Source organism: Globicephala melas, chromosome 1 (assembly GCF_963455315.2).
Source record: "Globicephala melas chromosome 1, mGloMel1.2, whole genome shotgun sequence".
Classification (NCBI taxonomy): Eukaryota; Metazoa; Chordata; class Mammalia; order Artiodactyla; family Delphinidae; genus Globicephala; species Globicephala melas.
Window position 1 is genome coordinate 160,868,797 of NC_083314.1, and position 23,714 is coordinate 160,892,510.

The 23,714-nt window shown below is 48.4% G+C and overlaps 1 protein-coding gene across 1 annotated transcript in view; it reads right to left on the reverse strand.

Moving 5' to 3' along the window:
• C1H1orf94 (chromosome 1 C1orf94 homolog) overlaps positions 1 to 15,535 on the reverse strand; it is a 35,918-nt gene extending 20,383 nt beyond the window's left edge. The window contains exon 1 of the mRNA XM_030882803.2: positions 15,252 to 15,535. Coding sequence (XP_030738663.2) covers positions 15,252 to 15,502 — 251 coding nt within the window. The 5' untranslated portion in view covers positions 15,503 to 15,535. The remainder of the gene's footprint in view (positions 1 to 15,251) is intronic.
• Positions 15,536 to 23,714: the final 8,179 nt, after the last annotated feature.

Sequence of the window (23,714 nt, forward strand, 5' to 3'; positions counted from 1 at the left end):
GACCAGCCACTGCCTACTGTGCTGGGTATTAACCCCTTAGTTGCTGGGTCCTGATGAAGCCCAGAGGGTCCTGGAAAAGGTTTTGGGTAGCCAGGGCACTTGGGAAGCACAGGGAAGAGTTTAAAACTTGGGAGTTTGTCACTATTCTAACAACCGAGGCAAGCAATGCCTCCTGACCACCAGCCCCCCATGTGGTCTCCCCAGGCCTGGCAGCTGAGAGAGGTGCCAGGAAAAGCAGACTCCAGCCAAACAGACTGAGGTCAGAATCGGGCACCTCTGCGTATTTCACGTCAAATCCTGGAAACTCAGGGACTCCCCTGTGATGAGGGTATGACACCTGTGACATGGGTATGACACTACAAGTGCCCAGACGCTGGGTGGGATGAGAGCTTGGTGCAGTAACCCCTGTGCAGGCTCAGCATGGACACGCGCACCAGGGAAGCCCTGGGTACACGGTGGCTGTGAGCGGCAGAGTGGGAGCAGGCTGGCCCTGGAAGATCCCGGAGGCCATCAAAGCCGTGTATGAGGCAAGGCGGTCCACTCTGTTCTCCCCTTCTTTCCCTGGCCTCTCTCCTATTCCCATCCTTTCCTCCTTCTCACTCTAGACTCGGTCTATAAATTGGCCCCCCTCTCCTGCCGTGTCCCTGGGAACACCTGGAATAAAGAGACTGCCAATCATCACCCTCAAAGGGAACAGGGGAGTCTCGAGTCACAGAAACCAGATACTTGAGGGACCAGTTTTTGTCTCTCCCGTGCCTGCCCCCAAACTTGCAAAGCAAGTTATGTACCAGCAGATCTTCTGGATTGGAAAGACTCACCACAATTATGTTATTTTTTTGTTTTTTGTTTTTGGCCATGCTACGCCAGGCTTGCGGGATCTTAGTTCCCTGACCAGGGATCGAACCCGGGTGCTCAGCAGTGAAAGTGCACAGTCCTAACCGCTGGACGGCCAGGGAATTCCTCAACTATGTTAATTTTTTAAAATTGGGATAATGGTATTGTGGTTATATTTAAACAACAACAAAAAGGGTCCTTATCTCTTATAGATACATACTAAAGTATTTACAGGTAACATTATGTCTGGGATTGGCTTTAAACTTAACCTAGCAAGGGGAGGGAAAAGATGGGGGCGGGGGGAATAGACAAAATAAGATTGGCCCTATGTTGATCATCGCTAAGGCTGGGTGAGGGGTACATGGGTTCATCACATACTAGTTGTTCTATTTTTACCTGTGTTTGGTTTCTCGTTGTTGTTTTTTTTCCTAAAATAAAAATGTTCTATAATAGACGTACACACAAAAGTCTCACCACTGAATCCTTTAAAGTATCAGCTCCAAGGAGAAGTCAAAGCAGCTTCTAAAAGACCCACAGGGCCCGAGGTCCCTGTACCAAAAGCCATCCCACAGGCAGTCCCTTCTCTGCACCTGAGAGGATACTCCTACCCCTCCCCCACCCGGGAGCCAGGCTGGCAGAGAGGACCCAGCAGGGGCTGAGTGTGAACCCCTGTTCATATTCCCCGGTCATTCTCCTCTGGACACATCATGGGGGTCAATGGGCCTCTTAGGAAGCTGGCATTCCCAGAAGGGGCAGGGCAGTGCTAAGAACAGAGGGGCCCACCCTGGCTGTGGGTCCCCCATGTGTCCCTGAAAGGCTGGCCCGGAGCACCTGGCCCTCCCCGAGACAGCCTCTACAAACTCCTATTTCCTTTGCATCTGCCATGAATCCACTACAGGCCAGACTGGAAGCTAGGCATCCACATATATGCTTGCATTTAATCCTCTCCACGTCCCTGGGCAATAGACAATATCATTCTCCCTTTACAGATGGGAAAAGTGAGCCTGAAAGAGGCGAAGGACCTTGTCGCTGAGAAAGTGAAGAGACTGGTGTGAGGATGCTGCCGGGTCCGGCTGATTTCCTGACCTCCTCCTACCCCAACCCGGCTTCTTTTCCAGGGATGGTTCTCCAGTGAGGTCCACCGGCCCCTGCTCCGTGGCTGGGCTTTGTTCCCCAATCTGAATGCAATCAGGGATATGGCTAGGATCATCCCCTCACTCCAGCTTGTGGAGGATCATCACGGCGAATCCTGAGCCTGTCATCCGTGGCATTAGCTGTCCCTGACAGCTCTGTGTCAGCTGCATGTCTCATAAGCACGCCTTCTGGGTCCCCCACCAATTTATGGATAGAAATGTTGAAGGGGAGGGAGGCCAGGGCTGAGCCTTAGGGACATTGCTGGAAACCCTCCCCCGCCCCCAGTCTGCCAGTAATCCTGGATCAACACTTTGGGGGAATAAATCAATCCAGTCGCTATCATCCCATCTCCACTTCTCCAAGACAGCCTTTATCAAATACCTTGCTGCAGTCAAGATTCAGCACACAATTACACTGTGTGTGTGTAATTGTGTGTAATGCACACAATTACAAGTCTCTGAGCAAGGGTCTCCCCTAACTGCCCTCTCCAGCCCCAAGAAAACAAGATTCGTTTGCTCTTTTCTGTTCTAGAAAACTGCATGCCTGCAGAGCTAAGACATTCTTAGAACTTAGATCAAACCATTCCCCCACTTAAACCCTTATGTGAATTCTCACTACACATAGACTAAAAATCCAAACTCCTTTCTGACCCCCTGGGGCACCCCACAAAGTGGCCCTGTTACCCCCTCCTGCTTTGACTCCTCTTCTTCCGGCCACTCTGGTATTATAAATATGCCTTGGGATGTCAAGTTCATTCCAACCCCAGGGCCTTTGCACCTCCTTTGGATGCTAGATCATCCCTTGACTGACTCTTACTAGGCACTCTATGCTCCATCAATCTGTTTATTTTCTTCCTAGTGTTTATCACCATCATATAGTACTTTTTTATGTCTTTACTCCCTACAACAACTCATCCTCCCTGAGGGCAGGGACTGTATCTTGTTCACCATGGAGGCCTCAGGACCTCGAGCAGTGTTGGGCACATACCTCCAGCTCAGTAAGGATTTGTGGAATAAATGAATAAACTGGCCCACGAACTTGTCTTTACCCTTGTCCATTTCTTGAAACTCTTGAAATCAAGAGTTGTGTGGCCAAAGACTGCCCAACTCCTTCAATGGTTGCAACCTGCCTGGATTTGATTCTATTTCTGGCCTTCCATCTCATGTCCCACCTTGGGCCTGGCACCCCTGTGAGCTGACCGGATGACACTGACCAGCCTGCTTGGCAAGGTCCTAAGAACTCTCAACCCCTGTAAGTCAGTCCCACAGCAGAACCCACACAGACCCCGCCCAACTCTTAGCGACCACTCTGGGGCTCACGGATTTTTCCCTCCCAACAACTTTGCTGGGCTCCACGTCGAGCCTGCCCGCCCGCGTTTCCTGGTATCTATCTTCCTTCCTCTCTTCTTAAGAAGTTTTGCCGACGCTGGCACCTCTCCCGTGCTATTTGCTTTCTGCTTTGAGTTGGTAAAAAGCATAAAATCTGCCACAGACTCTATCACAGTGAATCATTCGGGGCCGTTAACCCAACTCCCGGGCACTGACAAAGGAAGCTAGTCAGAATTGGTGCTGGGGCTCCAGCTGCTGCCACTACCTCTGCTTTGCCCACCTCCGGAGATGATAGGTGTCTGATGACGACTCTGTACACGGGCCCCGCGCATCATTTCTGCATTTGCAGTGTATAGAGTCGTATAAAAATAAAGGCTATTGACTAGCTGGCACCCCTTCCCAGAATAATGACTAAGCAAGCATGCTGTTAGCTCCCCGACAGCAGTTCTGTGTTCATGATAACACAGAGCAAAGATGAAAACTGCTATTCATCTGAGCCAAACAACAGAAAAATGCAAGCAGAAAATTGTTAGTGCTGGAAGAGGACACCAAAACAACTATTTTCTTCCCACTATGGCATTTCAGATTGATGACAAACACGGTACCCAGGCCCGGTGCCCAGGCAACATGGGTGGTTGAAGACCGAAGCAAGGGAAGGGCTCTGGCTCCATCGGGAGACTGACCTCCTGGCTGGGGGTGAGGCCGACTTCACGTGTCTGCGTGGGTGGGGCAGCAGAGCAGAGCGGCTAAAAAGCCCAGTGCCTGCAAGGAGGCAGAAACTGGATTCCCACTGCTTAATGGAGGCCAGCCCTCAAGCAAGCTGTCTAATATGCCTAAACGTCAGGTTCTAGTTCACAAAATCAGAAGGATGAGCATCTACGGAGAATGAACTAACCAGCTAGGCACTGTGCAAAATGTTCCCCATGCAAAACTCTCATTTGAATTCCCACAACAGCTCCAGTGGGGTGGTGTGAGGACCAATTACAGTTTTGACCCTATGGTGGTTCCCATGCACCTTGGTCCAGTAACAAAGCAGAGATTTGGAAAGTGCTTGGGCATTAGGGCTTAACCTCTTGTTTCTCTTGGGACTCAGCAACCTCCACATAGACGAACCCAGGAAAGTCTGCTGGAGGATAACACATCCCGTGGAGAAACACCTCAAGGTCCTCAGCTGACTAGCCAGACCTGGGTGACGACAGACACTGCAGATGTGTGGGTGGGCACGAGGCACCTCCTGCCAAGCCCACCCAAGCCTCTCCCAGAAGAACCACCCAGCGGAACCCAGCCCAGACTGCTCCACTACGGAAATGGGAGCTAAGTAGGAAGCTGTGGTGCTGAGCTGCTAAACTTTGATGTGGTTTGTTACACAGTCGGCCCTTTGTATGCAAAGGTTCGACACTGGTGGCTTCAACCGACTGTGGATGGAAAATACTGGGAAAAAAATTCCAGAAAGTTCCAGAAAGCAAAACTTGAATTTGCTGCACACTGGCAACTACTTACATAGCATTTACATTGTATAGTACAACTCTTTACATAGCATTTACATTGTATGAGGTATTATAAGTAATCAGGAGATGGTTTAAAGTATACGGGAGGATGTGTGTAGGTTATATGCAAATACGACGCCATTTTATGTAAGGGACTTGAGCATCCGCAGATTTTGATGTCCATGGACATTCTGAAACCAATCCCCTGTAGATACCAAGGGACTATTGTTTATCAAAAGCTAACGGGCACAGAGACATACAGTTATCACAGTTTTTAAATGAAGAAGCTAAAGTCATCATCCCCCGATTGGCCCCCATCCTCACTTGACCAAGGCTGGTGGACATTTCTGGGTCTTCCTGTCTGCTTGGGGAACAGGGACCCATCTTCAATGCCCCTGGAGCTTACGTCACAGCACCCAGGATGGTCCCTGCCCAATGTGGAGGGAAGGGACACAGCCACCTCTGTCAAAGCTACCTGGTGTCTTCATCTTTCCTCTCCTCCAGAGCTAGGATTCACTGAACTGCCCTGGGTGTACACACCACACCATGCACACACATACACACCAACATATGTGTGCACACACAGCAGTCACATACATGCACATGCACATATCCCAATCCATACGTGCACACACACACACTTACGCATATGCATACACACATAAAGCACAGCCATGTACACACACACACCAATGCACATACACACACCCAGGCACACAGCTGTGCTACAACCACACACACCTGTGTGCACACACACACAACCACGCACACACCACAGCCATGCACACACACACACATGCTACAACCATGCCAATACACATACCACAGACGTGCACACACCCACACACGCAAACACACCACAGTCATGCCCACACACCTCACCACCGTGCACATACACCCAGGCACACACCACCGCCATAGCTTTGTAGAAACCCAGCGGGAAGAAAGAAAGGGGGAAGGAGGGTGGCTTCCCCTATCTCACAGCCTGAGGGGACTGGGCCAACTGTTTTCAGTCGGGGGGGGGGGGGGGGGAGGGGGGAGGGGCAGTTGAGAGAAACTGCAGATTCAGTCGCCATTCCAGGCGACTGTGTACCTGTGTCCCAAAGGTACCTGGAAAGCCACTGAGTTCCACCTGCTGGCCCTTCTCTGGTGGGGGTGTGGTGGGCAGCGGGCCTTCAGAAAACTCTGATTCCCACCCCCTCCCTCCTCCGCTTTCCAGGCTGCGTGAGGATTAAGTGAGATGATGAATGTGAAAGCGCTTGGTAAACTGTAACAGGCGCTATGCAAATGTTAGCGGCTCTGACGGAGAGATGTGCGGTGCCCAGAGGCCCGCTGACCCTTCGCAGCCCAGGGCCTGGCCGGCTGGGGGTGGGAAGCCGGGAAGTGGCTGAAACTGCGGTCACCTGCACCGTGGGGATGCTGACATCGCCCGGGGTTAAGGGAGAAGACACTGTGAAATCCCTCAGCTGCCCGAATGCCACGCCTGGGCTAGAAGTTCATCTCATTTCTTAGCAAAGGCCTTCACACAGAGTAGAGTCCATTTTTACAATGTCCCTGGCATCCTCTTAGAGCACAAAAACGGTCGATCTCCTTCCTTCATGCTTTTTTTGGAACACCTCTTTCTCAAAGCGGTGTCCCTTTGAAGCCTAAGGTTCCATCATCTTTGACCCCCAAAGTATCAGAGAACTTCCTACAAATATGCACAGGAATCTCCTGTGGTGCTTGTTTCAAATGCGGATTCCCTGGGCACTCCTGGGGAAATGGCAGTTCAGTTGGTCAAAAATGGGGCTCGGGCATCTGCATTCTGAGCCAGGATCCCTCCTCCACCCTCTGCCCCAAGGCCTGCAGTTCTGGTACAAATGATGCACTTGAGGACACACATGCAGGTGTGAATTTCCCTTCAGACACGTCAGCTCCCCTCCCCACCCCCGCCTGTCCCTCAGGGCAGGTGGGACAGTCTTCTAAGACAGATTGGCAGGTGGAAGTGAGACCTCCCACTCTGCCCCCTCCCTGACCCTCCATCTGTCTGGAGGGGAGAGAAAGGAGTACACAGAGGCAGGCAGGGGTTGAGCCTCGGACTGGAAGGTCTGGGGGATGAAGGATTCAGTGAGCTGGGGAATGAGACAAGAAATACTGAGGAATAAATACAGCAATAAAGGAGCTTCGGTTAGGAGCTACAGAGTGATTTTTATTGTTCAAATTATCTTGAAAACTTTTCATTTGAATCTGTTTAATAAGAGAAGGCTTACCCTAAGGAAGAGGTATTTTTTAAATGTGACTTGGGAGCTGAATTGGAAAGAACGTTGCAACAAAGATATTAAAAAGGGGATTAAACCAAACCACCAGTGGCCCATCTCTGCAGGCTCCTACAACCTGTGACACGGCTCCCAAAACCATAAAATTAAAATAAAAAGGGGGACACGGGACGTGGGATGTTAATCATGATTCATCTTCCCTTCACTGCTCGTGGCTCCCAGTATTAAGCAAAAGGAGGAAGGGCTATTCGGAATGGCTCCTGGGGTAGGGAAAGAGCTCTGGTCTTAAAGCTTCACCAGGTCCCTATCCTTGTTCTGCCCCCTCCAAGCTGGATGACTCTGGGCAAGTTGCCTAACTTCTCTGAGCCCCAGCTTCCTCATCTGTAAAATGGGAATAATATTGACCATCAACTGGGAAGGGTTGCTAAGACAATGTGATAAACAGAAAATTGAAATACAGAGCCTGACACATATTAGGTGCTCAAGAAAATGTTAGTTGCCTTCTTAAGCTTAAGGCAGAAGGAGGAAAAGACCTTGCAATGTCTTGGCTTCCTGATATCCCGTCCCTACGTCACTCAATGCTTCCTCTGATGATTGTGACGTCTGGTTTGGATCCTGGCAACCTCTGGGCCTCACTCTCCTTGCAGTGGCATTTTTATGGTTCATCCAGCATTCACTTACTCATTCATTCATACACACTGCATTGCCACTGAGTGCCAGGAACTCGGCTGGGCGCTGGGGAGACAATGATGAGTAAGACATACCCCTTGCCCTTAAGAAGCCGTGGTCAGGTGGGGGAAGAAAGACTGTTGCCACCGGCAGCGTACAATACACGCCAGATGACCACCTCATCAGAAACCCTATGCCAGAGTGGCGTTGACACATCCCACTGGGACTTTGTGTCCTCCCCTCTGGCCAACGGTCAACACAAGAGCTGGTTATAAACTGACTCTTCCCTTCTATTACCCTCCTATAAAGACCCCTACCATTGGGTCCTCAGAGCTAAGGAAGGATTTATCTCTCCTGATGACCTCTTCTGCTTTCTCTTCTTAGATGATATGAGTTACAGAAACTAACTGGTATATTCCCACTTTTTGCCCCAGCTGCCTAGAGTCTCAAAGCAACATGCTGGCCTCCACTGAATACTTTTCCTTAGCTTAGCTTTTCTGGTACATAAGTCTCCTCTCCCCATACCATTCTTGATTACTGAACCCTTGTCATTTTGTCCTTGATAGTAATGATAATAGGGTGATGATGAAGATGATGAACTTGAAGTCCCTATTTTCTGCCAGGTGCTGTATGAACTTTGCACACATTCTTTCATTAACCTCCACAATAGTCCTTCAGGCTGGTCACTGTGACTTTTTCCATCTTTCAGGTGAGAAGAATGGGGCACAGAAAGTTTGAGAAATTTGGTGACAGCTAGGAAGTATACTGGGATACTCCTTATTTTATTGTTATCTGAGCCACCTTTAAACTCTTAGGAAAGGGAGGGGATATAATTGTTTATTTAAATTTTAAAAAAGGAACGTGGAAGAGGGAGGAAGGAGAAATGTTAAATGGGGTGAGCAGTGAAACATTTACTGAATGATACACTAATTCCAGGTCTTTAAGGATGGGGAAGATTTCAGTAGACAGAGAGAGGTGGAAGAAAGGCATTCCTGGTGGTGAAATAACCTGAGCAAAGGTAAGGGAATGTGCACCTGCTTGCGGCACATCTTGGTTTACAGAGAGTCTGGAGAAAAGCAGCCAGGTGTGCACCTAGAGATGTAGGTAGGGCCAACTGCAGAGACTCTTTCAAGACCAGGTCGGGGGTTCAGAAGACAATGAGGAAGCCGTGGAAGATGCCTGAGCAGTGCTGTTGATGTGTTTCAGGGAGATGAAGCTGGTAAAGGGCGAAGGACATCCAAGAGGGAAAGGAACCAGGCACAGTAAGAGGAGACGATCTGAAAATGGCAGAAGAGAGACCTGCAAGGGAGCAGGGAATCAAAAACCGTCATGAAGGCAACTGACAGACGTGTAAGGAGACTGGAGGAGAGAAGGGTCAAGGGCCTTGAACCTCTATCTGCAGCACTATTTGTGCACTAATTCACTTGACAACCAGGATGGAGGATGCATTGATGTCAATGTGATTGGGGTCATAGTAGTTGCTGAGACCCAGCCCTGGGAAGCTTAAGGGAAGGGGACACCTAAGTGTCCATGAGAAAAGCATTCCAACCCGGGGCCTGGGGTTTTCTGACATTCTAAAATGTCAAGGGATGTGAGGATGTGTTTCAGGCAAAAGGTGTACGGTAGCTTCCCTCAGATTCTCAAAGAGGGGTTTGACCCCTCCAAGGGGAGCAAATGCTAGCCTGGAGTGAGCATTAGACTCCAAGGGTCTCCAGAACTGGCTTCTGCTCTAGGGCATCCGTCCGAGTTTCCACGTGTGAGTCTTGTCTTCATCACTCCCAACACTAGGTTTCAAGTTTTTTAAAAAATAAATTTTTTAATAAATAAAAGTGGGGATGTAGTCCAAGCAACTTTTCCAAAAAAGCAGGATTCGTCCCATTTTTCCTGAGCTGAGTCTTGAGAAGAAAGCCTCCAGAATGAGTCCTGTAAGCGCAGGGAAGGACGGGAAGCTCCCTGGGATGATAGGAAACCGCATGGGGGTGGATGAGAGCGGAAAGGTGGCTCTCTTACTGTTTTAATAACTGTAGCAACAAAGGACTGGTTTGTTGGGAGAACAGTTCAAACAAGGCAGCACGTTGGGTTCCAAGTCCCAGTGGCTCTCCTGCCTGGAGGGCTGGCCGATGGGTGCAAACAGTGAAAATTTACTGGAGCAAGTGCAAAACAGCCTTCTTCCTTCATGCGACCGATAATACCTCAGAAGGCTGCCAGTCAGGAAATCATTTCTGTTTTTTAAATGCTTAAATAGATTTCCTTTCTTTCTGTAGACTCATCCTCCTACTTGGGTCTGGCTCAGGATGACCTTCCAGCTCGCCTCCCCCAGCCTCCTCCAAAAAGCCTTCCCTGAGCTCCAAGCCCAGGTCACGCGTCCCCTCGTTGTGCTCCCACAGCACTAGCACTTCTTCCCGACTTTTAACCTAATATGCGTGATCTGCCCTCCTCAAGACACCGAAGGTCCAGGTAGGAGCTCAGAGACTATCCCCATCTTTTTCACCACTGTATTGCTTTCACACTTTGTCAGGCATGCACAATAAATATTTGTTGAACATCATTGCTGTCACATGGACCTGTGTCTGTCCCACCCACTAGACTGGGAGCTCTCAGAGAGATGGGCTTCTGTCCTACTTATCTCTGCATCCCTGGGACCCAGCACAGGACCTGCCACCCAGAAGGCAACTGTGAATGCTTGTCGAATGACTCCATAAATGAGGGAATGAACAAATGCCATTTCACAGTCAGGGCAATGGAGTCAACGGCAAATCCAAAACCCCCATTCTAAGGCTGTGAAGTTTTAGCAACAGGGGGATTGAATGAATAGGTAATCCTAGAATGTGAGTCAGTAAGTGGCTTTCCACAATTCTCTCAGCCCAAATTTAAGACTAATTAAAAGATAACTGAACAAGAGTCTGGAGTTTAATTGACACTAGACAGAACTACTGATTTCTCTCCCATAGCCCATTTCTCCCCATTTCTTCCCCACCTCGACAAATGCACCACTGTCCAACCAGTGCTCAAGCCAAAAACCTCAATTCAGCTGTGATGTCACTATCTGTGTGCCCAAAACCATCTGCAGGCTCTTTTGACTCCTCTCAAAATACACGCCAAGGAACTTCCCTGGTGGTCCAGTGGCAAAGAATCCGCCTTCCAATGCACGGGACGTGGGTTCGATCACTGGTGAGGGAACTAGGATTCCATATGCTGCAGGGCAACTAAGCCCATGCACCACAACTACTGAGCTTGCGTGCCTCAACTAGAGAGTCCGCGTGCTGCAGCTAAGACCTGACGCAACCAAAAATAAATTAAATAAATAATAATTTTTTTTTTAAAAAAGGAGACTTTAATGTGACATCTCCTGACTTAAAAAAAAAATACATGCTGAATCCCCCACTTTTTCCATTTTCACTGCAATCACTCTGGTCTAGCCATCATCACCATTGTGCTCATCTGGACTATTGTAGCATCTTCCCAGAGGTCTCCCAACTTGCTCTCTCACCTGTCTAACAAACCATCTCCACACAGCAGCTGGAGACATCTTTAAAACCTAGTGAATGTGATCGTGTTACACCCCCTTCTTAAAAACCTCCAAAGGTCTCCCATAGCATGGAGAATCAAATGTGAACTGCCTACTGTGGTCCTCCAGGCCTTCTGAGACCTTGCCTGACTGTCTCTGGTGTCACCCTGTGCCACGTCGCATGACTCACCACACCCCAGCCGCGTTGTCCCTCTCTGAGCCCACTCACATCTCAGAGTCTCTGTGGTTTCTCTCCTTTCCGCCTGGACATCCTTCCTTAGATCTTCACCTGACTGGCTCTTTCTTGGCGTCCAGGTCTCAGCTCAAATGACCGCCTCTACTCAGAGAGTCCTTCCCTGACCACCCCGTCTAAAGGAGGTCCCGCTAGTACGTTAGTCAGTTTTATTTCCATCAGAGCACTCTCTGCTAGGTGAAATTATTTGGTTTATTTTTATGTGTTTATTATTGGTTTCTTCCAACTAGAATACCAGTTCTTTTCCCATTCTACAGTGATCATACCCTTTTATTTACTTATTTTCTGTTTCTCTCCCCTACTTGAATGTAAGCTCTAGGAAGGCAGGATCTCATCTGGTTTACAGCTCTATCCCACTAGCTCTTAGCACAGAGCCAGGCACATAGTAGATGCTTAATAAATACTTGTTGAATGAATAAGTGAATGAATGAATGAATGAACTCAAAATGTGTCCATAGGCTGAAGTTGGCTTGTGGAGAAAAGCGAATGTGGTGTTAACTGCCATTAACAGGAATACAGAGTATAGATGGGGAGTATCCAACCTGCTTGGATTGGATCACACCTGGATTACTGTACTTGGTTCTAGTTGCTGCACTGCCCCAGGGACCAGCAGTGTGGGCAAGAAACTGACCAAGTTGGTACATGAAGGGAAACTTAGAAAAACAGAGATATTCAGCTTGTGAAAACAAGAAATCCTAGGAGGAGTGTTGTTGCCATCTTTTAATATCTAAAGGGTTATTGAGAGGAAGGCGGGGATAGATTTGGTTTGGAGCCCTAAGGGCAGACTCCAGATTAATGGGTCTTAGTTTGATAGAGACAGATTTCAGCACAGGAAGAAAATGGTTTTTTGACAGTCAGGGTTCATAGTCAAGGAAGGAGCTACCTTAGGAAGTGGTGAGCTCTGCATCTAAGAAAGCGTACAAGTGGATAACCACTTGGCAAGGATGTCGGGGAAGGGATTCAAGCAGCAGAAGATAGCCTTCAAGATCCCTTTCAAACTTGAAATGTCTGGGTTTCTATGACATATGGGGACAAAGTAAAAAAAAAAAAAAAATCTGGCTAACAAGAGTTCTAGAGCTTACTTATCTACCTGCCCTGATAGCAGTTAGCATCTCCAAAACCCAAACTGGGTTTACAAAATTAAACAGTAGGCAGATTAGCTGAGAGGTTATCTTGTGGGCCTGAAGCCATCCACAAATATGCTGGACAGCTCCTCGGATTTGAAATCTGTTATCTATGTGTGATCACTCAGACCATGGGACTGCCGAATATTTTGAGTCTCCAAAAAGATGCCTTCATTTCTAGGAGAAGGCAGCTAACTCTGTCACGTAGTGGCTAAGATGGTCCTGGGTTTGTTTCCTGAAACTCCACCACTTCCTAACTGTAGGACCTCGGACAGAGAAATGAACCCCACCAAACCTGTTACCTCACCTGTAAAAAGGATCTGATTGAAAAATAGGGGAGGGAGGAATTGAAACCAGAATGGCCCAAAGTCAATAATTAATGAAGCTGATTGACAGACATTCATTATACTATTTTATGTGTTTGAACATTTGCATAACAAACAGTAAAAAGAGGGGGAGTTTAAGATAGTACCCACTTCATGTAATAATTGTAGGGCTTAAGGAAATCATCATCATCATTATTACAAGGAATTTTTACAAATCCTAGTTATTACCAGGAATGTTTAAATATCCCATTTAATCGTCCCAACAACCCAATGAAATGCATAGTAATCATCTCCACTTGGCGGATGAGGAAACTGAAGCTCACATTAATTAAACAAGTCCCACAGCTGGCACAGGGCTGAAATGCGATCTGCAACCAGAGTTATCTGATTCCACCATTGCAGCTGCCTTTATTTCAAGAACAGCTCACTGTGCTCTACTTGGTTGATATCTGCACGATTATGATATCGTTTATTCATCTAAGGCAATGGTTTCCTAGCTCTTTTCTCATAGCAGAACCCTTTTTTCAAATGCAGCCTTTACTCAGAACTTCAGTAAGTAAAAACCCATAAAAGCCGAACAGCTCTGGCTGATGTGGGGATCGGGACCCAGCAACCAGGACACTTGACTCCAGGTTGTCCCTGAAGCACCCTAAGGTCTGTGAGCATCATGTGAAAACCCCAGATTGAAGGCAACAAAAACAGCAACCAAAACCCCTGAACCCTGAGAATTGCATTTAGGGACAGTCTCACTGGAATAACGTAGCTTTCAGTTTCCTGTCCCCATTGTATTCGATCCTCATTATCAACTCTGAGATGGACAAGGCAGGGCATATCATCCTCCATTTGCAGATGAGAAAATTAAGGCCAAATGGAGTTAAGCGACTGGCCAAAGGTGGGCCAGTTCAGTTTTCGGCCAAGTGCAGACTGGAAGTAGAGTCTGTTTCCATTAACTCCGTGTGACCTGGCAGAGAGGGTGCAATCTACTGGAAATTGCCACTGACCCTTGGTCCACAAAGTGGCCAATCAGCTCCTTGGCCATTGAGAGCTGAGCAGAGCCCCACAGGCCCCCTCCAAGGCCCTGTTCCAGAGCAGATGGCAGTGGGCAGCGGAGAGGGTCTCAGTGCCAGCGGAGGGCAGGACAGCAGGATTTTGGCTGTAGACAGGCCATTCCCATCCCAGCCGTGCACTGCTGAGCAGGGGGCAGGGGAGGCAATAACAGCCAAAGTGCCTTTCGCCTTCATGTGTAGCAAGTAAATAAGCCCAAAAAGGGTCAGCATGGAGTGCAGAACTGGGGAGCAGTTACGCTTTGCCTTTCTTAGCTCTTGCATAGAAATCCCTGAAACCAGACTCAGCTCATAATTGCCTGCAGGGTTGCCCCACTCCAGAGCATCTCTGAGCTGAGCTGGAGCATGTGTTGGAAGAGGCAACACTTAATTATCACTTAGTCTTTAATTAGCACTTAATTATTAACACTTAATCCATCTGTAAAATGGGGACGCGAATACCTGCCTCATAGGGACTCTGGGAGGATTAATTAATGTTTGCAGCCCACTTTGAAGATGCAAAGCAGTAAACAAGCGCTCAAGGGTGGCATTAGTAACTCGCTGGATTTACTCGCTTTTCCTAACGAGGTCCTTTCTTCTTCTCTGTTCCTCAGTCTCCTTTCTAATATCCGTCCCCAACAACATCTACCCAACTTTGCCCTGGGGGAGAAACTTTTAGCTCTGTGTTTCCCAGACACAGGATTTCCCATCCAGGAAATGGGCTATTTACAGCCATCTTCCTGCACTTTAATTTTCTGTTATGTCCTCTGAATATGTCAGTGCCTTCCCAGTAAATATTTTGATGTGCGCTCTCGCAGCGGCTTCTATGCAGGCTGAATGGGACAGCTGCTCCCTGTATTAGGGAATCCCAGATGTGGTTTAAAACCATCAGACTCATCTGTGCCAATGCCTAGCCTTTGAGGGCGGCGGGGGAGAAGGATCTTCTAGTTGCCTCTGGGGAAAGACACGGACTTCTAGCCTCCAGCCCTGGCTAGGGCGGTTTTTCAAGGTCCTCAGATCTACCTTGGAGTTGCCAATGCCTTTAGACGAGAAATGTCCCCTGAGTGGGCTGGTACAGAGGCAGCAGAAATACAGCCCTGGTCTGGCCCTTCACTCAGGTAACTTCAGCATCCCAGTCAACGCTCTATTGGACAGAGGACCATGGTGGGTGGAGGAAAAGTACACAGCCTTTAGGGTTTAACCAGACTGAACAACAGGTCAAAACACTCCCCCAGAGGGTTAGACCTCATCTCCTCCCCCCTCCCTTGGGTCACGTAAGGGGACACTCACTCTTCTTGGAAGCTGAGGCCATTGTCTCTTGGGGTGCCAGCCATGGGGGCAGAGAGCTGCTCCTTGGAGGTCCTGGGCTGCAAGGCCTCGGGCAGGGCCTGAACTCTCTTCCAGATTTCATGGCAAGTCTTGTCTAAGCTGTCTTGGGGTGTGTCCTGGTGGATCCAGATGTACCTGGGGAACGGGCCCAGGGCGGAGGGGCGCTTGGCCACCAGGGCTGAGGACAAAGCCAGACCATTCCCGCTGGCCATCCTCTTCCTCTCTTTTCAGAAGCCCCTTTGTCCACCCAGGCCTCGAAGACGGGGGACCGTCTACCACCACCCCTCATTCACCAGAAAGGGAGATGAGGATGGGGCAGCAGGAGGTCAGTTCTGTGTAGCTGCTGGTCCAGCAAGGTGACTGTGTTCAGAGGCCTTCGATTTGTGTGTAAGTGATGGATGGAGGACAGCTTTCTTTTGGGGAGGGGGTACTTATTTTGATTTGTTTTTATTTGCTCTTTCTTGACTTTTGCCCCCCATCCCCTTCTCCCTTAGAAGAAAATATTTAAAAGTCAATAAAATACAGTAGCTTAGTAACCGTGGAATCCCCCTGAGCTCAGGAGCCAGGTCCCTGGGCAGGCAGAATGACATCTGGGAACAGCTGGAAGGGGAGGGCTGGCTCTCCCCACAGTCCCTGGCACTCTCCCCTTGCCACCGGCCCCTGACTCCTGGCAGCGCCCGGGGCTCAGCTCATCATCACTGGCTAAGCCTGGGGGATGACCTGGTGAGGGCCTGGCACACTGCTAGGCACCGGGATCCGGGATCCCGCCATCGGTTTCTCACTGGGCCTTCCCAGGGACCCTGCGCCCACCGAGGGCCAACGGCCCCCGCCCGGCCGAGCCCCGCCTTGCTCGCCCCAACGCCCCCTCCAGTCCCCCTCTCCTGGCCGCTCCACTGCCCACAGGAACAGTCTCGAGTGCCCAGCGCCCGTCCCGGCGCCCCCAGCAGACACCTGCCACGGTCCCTTCCCTGGGTTGCGGGGTGGATTGGGGAAGGGTCCCAAAGCCTTAAAAGGGTGCTGTCTCCGCGGGGGGCTGGGGCCGATTTGCAGTGCCGGTGGCTCCCACCCCCTTCCCATCCAGCGCTGGAATTCCTCGCTGGGTTTGAAACTCAACGGCTCGGTGCGCGGGGCGCCCTGCGTTCGTTCTGTGCCCCAGGCCCTCCGGTGGGGTGGGGGCGGGGGCCAGAGGACCCCAGAGCGTTTTCCCCCATTAGAGGTCAAGGGCACCTTGCCCCGGCTCGCCCCGCCGCGGGCTCCTCAGTACCCACCTGGACGCCTGCCGGTCCCTGCCCGGGGATCACTGATTTCACCCCTAACTGCCCTTTGACCAGGCGCTTACCATGTGCCAAGCGCTCGGCCTTGAATTTAGTACCGTTATGTATTACTGTTCTACATTTGAGGAAACCGAGTCTCAAAGTCCTAGAGGGGTGTGTCCAAGGCCCACTAGGAAGCGGGGAGCTGGCGTTCAAACCCAGGCACCCCAGGCTACTGATACAGACTGGTTTCTCCAGCGCTGGGCTCAGCGGTCCCCAGGGTGGGCGGAGGTGCAGAGAGAAAGTCTAAGCTAACTGTTTGCTGCTCAGTGGGCTCCGCCCCACACTAGAGGGGCTTCCTTAAACTCGGAACCAACATGGGACCTCCGTCTGCCCGGGGCTCTCTAGCCCCAGGAGTCAATGGTTGTTCCTCCAATGTTTCCCCAGTAAAGGATGAGCAAGAGGACGGACGGGAAAGAAGAAGCCTGGACGCGAATAGACGAGATGGCAGCCTGTACATGTAGGGTTGAATCCTGACACTGCCCTTACTAGCTGTGTGACCCTAACAACTGGCTTCGCTTCTCCCATCCTTCATTCATTCCCCAGATACTGATGAGTATCTGTGCTGGTGAGTTGCGGGACAGTGAGAAAGCATGAAGGTGAACGAAACTGGCATGGTCCCTGTTCTCATGGACCCTATATTCTCTCGTGGAGGGAGATAGATCGCCAACTAGCAGAGCAAGTAAGTAAGTAATAATTACAGATGAAATAAGGGCTCTGATGGAAACTAACCAACAAAGTGAGGCAATGGGGAGAGAAGAGGAGTCAGCATCAGATGACCATGCAGGCAGGCCACTTAGGGTAGGTAAGGTAACATTGGAGATGAAGCAGAAGGATGAGAGGGGTCCTTTTTAGTAAAATGGTGTTAAAAATTATTAGGAAGATCACATTTCCGGTACATAGTAGGCACTTCATAAATCTGTGTTGGATGAATTCATGGCATACTGTACGGAGTGCCTGGCATACCATAGGTGCCCCATACACAACCTTGCTCTTTACAGAGGGCCTGAGTTCCTGGAAATGTTGACTCTAAATTTTGAAATCCGAGCTTGATTCCCCTTTGATTTTCATTATAAAATTGAAGATGTGTTCCTTTGGGGAAAATTCTGAGGACCTAGACTGAATAAAGTTATAGTTAAGAATGTAGAAAACCTTTTAAGATAGTGCATTTAAAGGCAAAGTGATCACTTCTGATGAAATATTAATAGTTCTGAAAATGTCACTCAGTGTTTGTGCTGCTTGGCATTTGGTTGGCTAACACCTATGCTTAGAGCAGAACACCGACGACCCTGTGCTGCCCAGGCCACAGGATTCTGGAAAGTTAGCCAGCTCACTCATTCCTTCTGTTCTTTCTCCCCTTCGGCAGGAGACTAGGCAACAGGGGCCAAGGATTGCAAAACAAAACAAAACAAAACACGAAATACACCAGGGATAGAGAACAAAGACAGGGGTGTGTTTCTTAGAACACAGAGCTGAGGTATCTAGAAGAGTCTGCAAAAAACTTAAGTGGCAAACAGTATAGAGGTGTTTCAGAAAACTAAAAGTAGAACTACCATATGACCCAGCAATTCCACTCCTGGATATATATCCAAAAACACAAAAACACTAATTCAAAAAGATACATGCACCCTAATGTTCATAGCAGTATTATTTACAATTGCCAAGATATGGAAGCATCCTAGGTGTCCATCAACAGATGAATGGATAAAGAAGATATATATATATATACAGTGGAATACTACTCAGCCATAAAAAAGAATGAAATTTTGCCATTTGCAGTAACATGGATGGACTTGGAAGGCATTTTGCTAAGTGAAATAAGTCAGACAGAGAAAGAAAAATACTGTATGATATCTCTTATATGTGGAATCTAAAAAGCACAAATACAATGAACTACTGAATATAACAAAAAAAAGAAGCAAACTCAAAGATATAGAGAACAAACTAGTGGTTACCAGTGGGGAGATGGAAGGGGGGAGGGGCATTATAGAGGTAGAGGATTAAGAGATACCAACTATTAGGTATAAAATAAGCTATAATGGTCTATTATACAACACAGTGAATATAGCAAATACTTTATAATAACTATAAATGGAGTATAACTTTTAAAAATTGGGAATCACTATATTGTACACCTGTAACTTATATAATATTATACATCAACTATGCTTTAATGAAAAAATACTTAAGTGGAGTACTTAGAGCCAGTATAAGCAAACCACATCTAATCTGGTAGCCACTAGCCACATGTGGCTGTTTTAATTTTAATGTAAGTAATGTTAAAATTTCAGTTCCTTAGTTACATTAGCCACATTTCAAGAACCACGTGTGGCTTGCGGCTACCATTATGGACAGCACAGAGAACACTTTCATTATTGAAAAACACATAGACTCTAGAACCAGACTACCTGGGTTCAAATTCTGAGTTCATGTTTCCTGGCAATGTATCCTTAGGCAAGTTACTCTATGCCTTGGTGTATTCGCTTTCTAGAGCTGCCACAACCAAGTACCACAGACTGGGTGGCTTACTCAACAGAAATTTATTTCCTCACAGTTCTGGAGGCTACAAGTCCAAGATCAAGGTGTTGGCAGGGTTGGTTCCTCCTGAGGTTCTCTTGTCGGCTTGTGTACGGCTATCTTCTCCCTGTGTCTTCATATGGTCTTTGCTCTGTGCATGTCTATGTCCTGATCTCCTCTTCTTATAAGAACACCAGTCATGTTGGGTTAGGACTCACCCTAAAGACCCGATTTTTACCTTAACCACTCTTTAAATGTCCTATCTCCAAATAGTACCTCACATTCTGAGGCACTAGGGGTTAAGACTTCAACATCTGAATTTGGAGGGACACCATGCAGCTCATAACACTTGGTCTCCTCATCTGTAAAATGGGATGACAATAAAGAATATCTATTTTGTAGAATTATTGTAAATGCCCTATTACTACTTAATTATTTAACAAACGGAAAACCCCTAAAACAACACCCGGCACACAAGAGACACCTAAAAGTGCTGTATATTAGTTTCCTTGTTGATTACATTGAAGTGCATGCCACTGGAGTTTCTCAATAACAGCTTCTGTGCTATGCGTAGGGAGGGAGAACTTTAGCTGTACTGGGGAAATTTGCTTTGTGATGGAGGAATGGACTCAAATCATCAACTAAGTCTTTCTAGGCTTTGTCCGTTTTTTAGCACCAACCATGGCCAAAATTGTGCAAGGCACAGGGCTAGGAGATGAATAACACCTCTAGCCTACACGTTGTCACAGGAAGGGAGCAAAGCATTCCAGAAGTGCCTGCTACACAGTAGGTGTGGGGAAAACTGATATACTCTGTGCCCAGCATGTGAAATTGTGTCCAGGACCATTGACTCCTTCGCTTCAAGCTCTAAACTAGGCAGGAACCAGGTTTCACTATTCTACCTTCAGCACCTTGAACAGTGGGTTCAACTTGTGAACCCCTATTACCCTGAGCAGGTTGTTTCACCTCTTTATGCCTCAGTTTGCTCATCTGTGAAATAGGGATAATAAAACACTGACCTCATAGAGTTGTTTTGCGGCAACTGAGATAATACACGAGCTGTGCTTAGAATAGTGAGTCTGGTATATGCATCGTACCCAATGAATGTTAGCTCTCATTATTTATGATTCTGGGATTCTTGCTTTTCTATTTGAAACCAGGAAAGACTCAGGAGGAGACAACTCTCCCTACCTATTCTCCAGCCGAAGCCTCTCCTCACGTGGCTTCCATCACAGACACAAACACGGCTAGGACGGAGAACTCAGAAAGGTGGGCACGGCCTACGTTCTTTGGGGATTCACAGCTTACTCGCGGAGGCCCTGTCCGTCCTCTAACATAGTTTCAACACCCAGCTCTCACCATAAATATCTCTTTTTAAATGTAAAGGAAAATTGAAAGGTTTTTTTTGCCATTTTGCTTTTGCAAATTTTTGGCCATGAATAATTTATTTAATTTATGTTCAGCTATGATTTCTCACCAATCTTGGTGCCCACCTGGGAGATCTTGTGCAGTAAGAAAACTCCAACCTACCAATTGTTATCAGATGTAATGAAATTCTTATGACTACTAAATTCAACAGTTAATGAAGTTGACATAATGGTACATTTAGCATTTAATTAAATATTTACTGATTTCAATGTTGCAGTTTTCTTCTTTGTATTGTGGAACTAATAATAATAACATTTTCAGGCCTCAGACTTTTTGTAGGACCCTGAAAAGGACAGTGACATGATGCCTAAAGCGACATGTTGCCTAGAGTGGATAGTGCCTAAAGGGTCAAACCGCCCAGAGGGGGCCCCATGCATAGGGAGACTGCAGGCAGGCTTCTTACGGGACAAACCCCAGAACAGGAGGAAGAGAGGAGGGTGCAGCCATCTGTCACGTGAATGGGCCTCCCCTGGACGTTGTCCCAGGAACTGAACCTGACTTCAGATCAGCCAGCCCTGGGAATTCCCTGGTGGTCCAGTGGTTAGGATTCTGGGCTTTCAGTGCCGGGGGCCTGGGTTCGATACCTGGTTGGGGAACTAAGATCCTGAAAGCCAAGCATCGAGGCCAAAAAAGAAAAAACAAAACAAAAACTAGAGTAGCCAGCCCTTTCCAGGACTTTGGAAAGGACACCAGAGGATTCTAGAAGCAAAGCTGTGGCTCTGGGATTCCTCTTTCCTGGCAGCACCATCGGCAATCCCTACCATTTCCACGGGGCATTTCATCCCTTATTATTGCCTCCAATCCTTGCCCATTTGTGAGGAGATTATTAAGAGCTTGGGCGGTGGCAGCAGACACACTTGAATTTGAATTCCTGCTCTGCTACTTACTGAAGGGTGGCTTTGCACATGCTCGACTTCTCTGGCATTTCATCATCTGCAAAGGGATGGAAACACTAGACAGGTATGGAGGGGGACAGTTTCAAAGAGGGACATCTATGAACGTTCTCAGCACAGTACCTGGTGCCCTCCATAAAAGATACCGATTATTGTTGTTGCTATTAGCTATTAATGTAAAAATGGGGGCCGAGGAGATCTCCATTTATAGTTAGGGTAAAGGAAAGCCATAGTTGGTGGAGGAAAAGAATATGACTTGTCAGCGGTGGCCCAGTAAGGTGGCACCAGAGTTGGAAAGCAATTGGTCTTCCGCTTCTGCTTTGGCCTTCCTGCCAGACCCCTGTCGTGATAGGAGCCCCAGGAATCCCTGGAGAGGCTCTGTACGGGGTCCCTCTCAACTAGAAGCTTGGTGTTCTGCCCTTCCTTCCCTAACTTCCAGGCCTGGACGTTGGTCACCAGTATGCATTTATTTAAGATTTATACTAGAGATGATCTGAGGCAGCTTTCAGATTAAAAAGTAAACATTACAGCATCGAAGGATAAAGCAAGAACTGACTCCTGGGGCTTCCCTGGTGGCGCAGTGGTTGAGAATCTGCCTGCTAATGCAGGGGACACGGGTTCGAGCCCTGGTCTGGGAGGATCCCACATGCTGCGGAGCAACTAGGCCCGTGAGCCACAACTACTGAGCCTGCGCGTCTGGAGCCTGTGCTCCGCAACAAGAGAGGCCGCGATAGTGAGAGGCCCACGTACCGCGATGAAGAGTGGCCCCCGCTTGCCACAACTAGAGAAAGCCCTCGCACAGAAACGAAGATCCAACACAGCAAAAATAAATAAATTAATTAATAAACTCCTACCCCCAACATCTAAAAAAAAAAAAAGAACTGACTCCATCTAAAGAAAGCAGAAAGAGTTGCTGCTTTCAGGTCCCTGAATTGGTCAGGATGCAATGAGGTAATAAGGTAACAAAACTGGGTATCCCTATTTGTCAGCTAAAGCAAAAACAGAAACACGTCGGAAGGCAGAGTTTTTATTTTCTGACAGCAGAAAATACACATCTTCATCTGCAGAAATAAAATGTTTCCTGGAAATAACCCCAAGTGTGAATTTATCATGAGTCCTTGTAGAAAGGACACTGAGTGACATAGTGGGCAATATATTCAATTCTGTTTTCATAAAGACAGAAATGCCATTAAGTTGGTCAGTTTCTCACATCAGGGTTCTCTGAAGACAGAGAGCATAACATTAAATCATAACCCAGAGAAGGAATTTCTTTAAGGAATTCAGATAATGGAGTCTAGGAGAGAAAACTTTGGGTCCATTCCACAAACATTACCGAGCACCTACTCAACCATCCATCCATCCATCCATCCAGCAAACGTCTACTGAAGGCCCACCATGACCAGGCACTCTGAATGGCACTGGTGAAGATTGCTTGTAACAGCTGATGGCTGGTCTGAGTTTTGAAGGACAAATAGGAGAACGCCAGACACAGAAGGAGGGGAGAGCGTTCCAGGCTGAGGGAGCAGCGTGCACAAAGGCCCAGAGGGAAGGAAGAGAGAGAGCACGGCTCATTTCAGGAGCGCAGGGGCCTCAGAATGGCTGGAGCGAGCGTGGTGGGTGGACAGTAGGGAGACAGGAGGCACAGGAGAGAGGGGCAGCCAGGGGCAGGAAGGGAGGGTCTAGCAGAGAACTTGGATTTCACCCTGTAGGCCATGGAGAAACATCCGGGGAAGGCAGGGAAGCTGTGAAATCAGGTTAGTGTTTTAAAAGAAAAGCGGCACAAAGGAAGACATGTTGGATGGGACAAGAGCGGGGTTGGGGGACCCTGTTATGCGGCTCCTGTCAGAAACCCACAAGAGAGATGTGGAGACCTGGCTAGGACCTGGGAGACGCTAAGGAGGCAGAATTTAGAGGACTTGGGAGCTGCCTGGATGTGGGGGCTGAGTGAGAGGGGAGGCCAGAATGATCCCCCAGGTTTCTGGCTCAGGAACTGGGTGGACGTGGAAGCTGGTTCCTGAGATGGGGGACCGAGCAGAGGGGCAGGTTGTGGTGCAAGATCAGAAGTAGGTGAGTTCAGTTGTGAGCAGGCTGGGGCAGAGCATCGTGCAGGACATCTAAGAGCAGAGGATGCCAGAGGTCGCCAGACACTCAGGCGACCTCCAGAAGATTCTGCCGTAGGGAACTCCCAGTCCACTGCGGGGGCAGCAAAAGAGAAAGCTGTCAGTTACAGAGAGACTGGGGAGTCGCAGAGCAGAGGGACGGTGCCCCTCCTG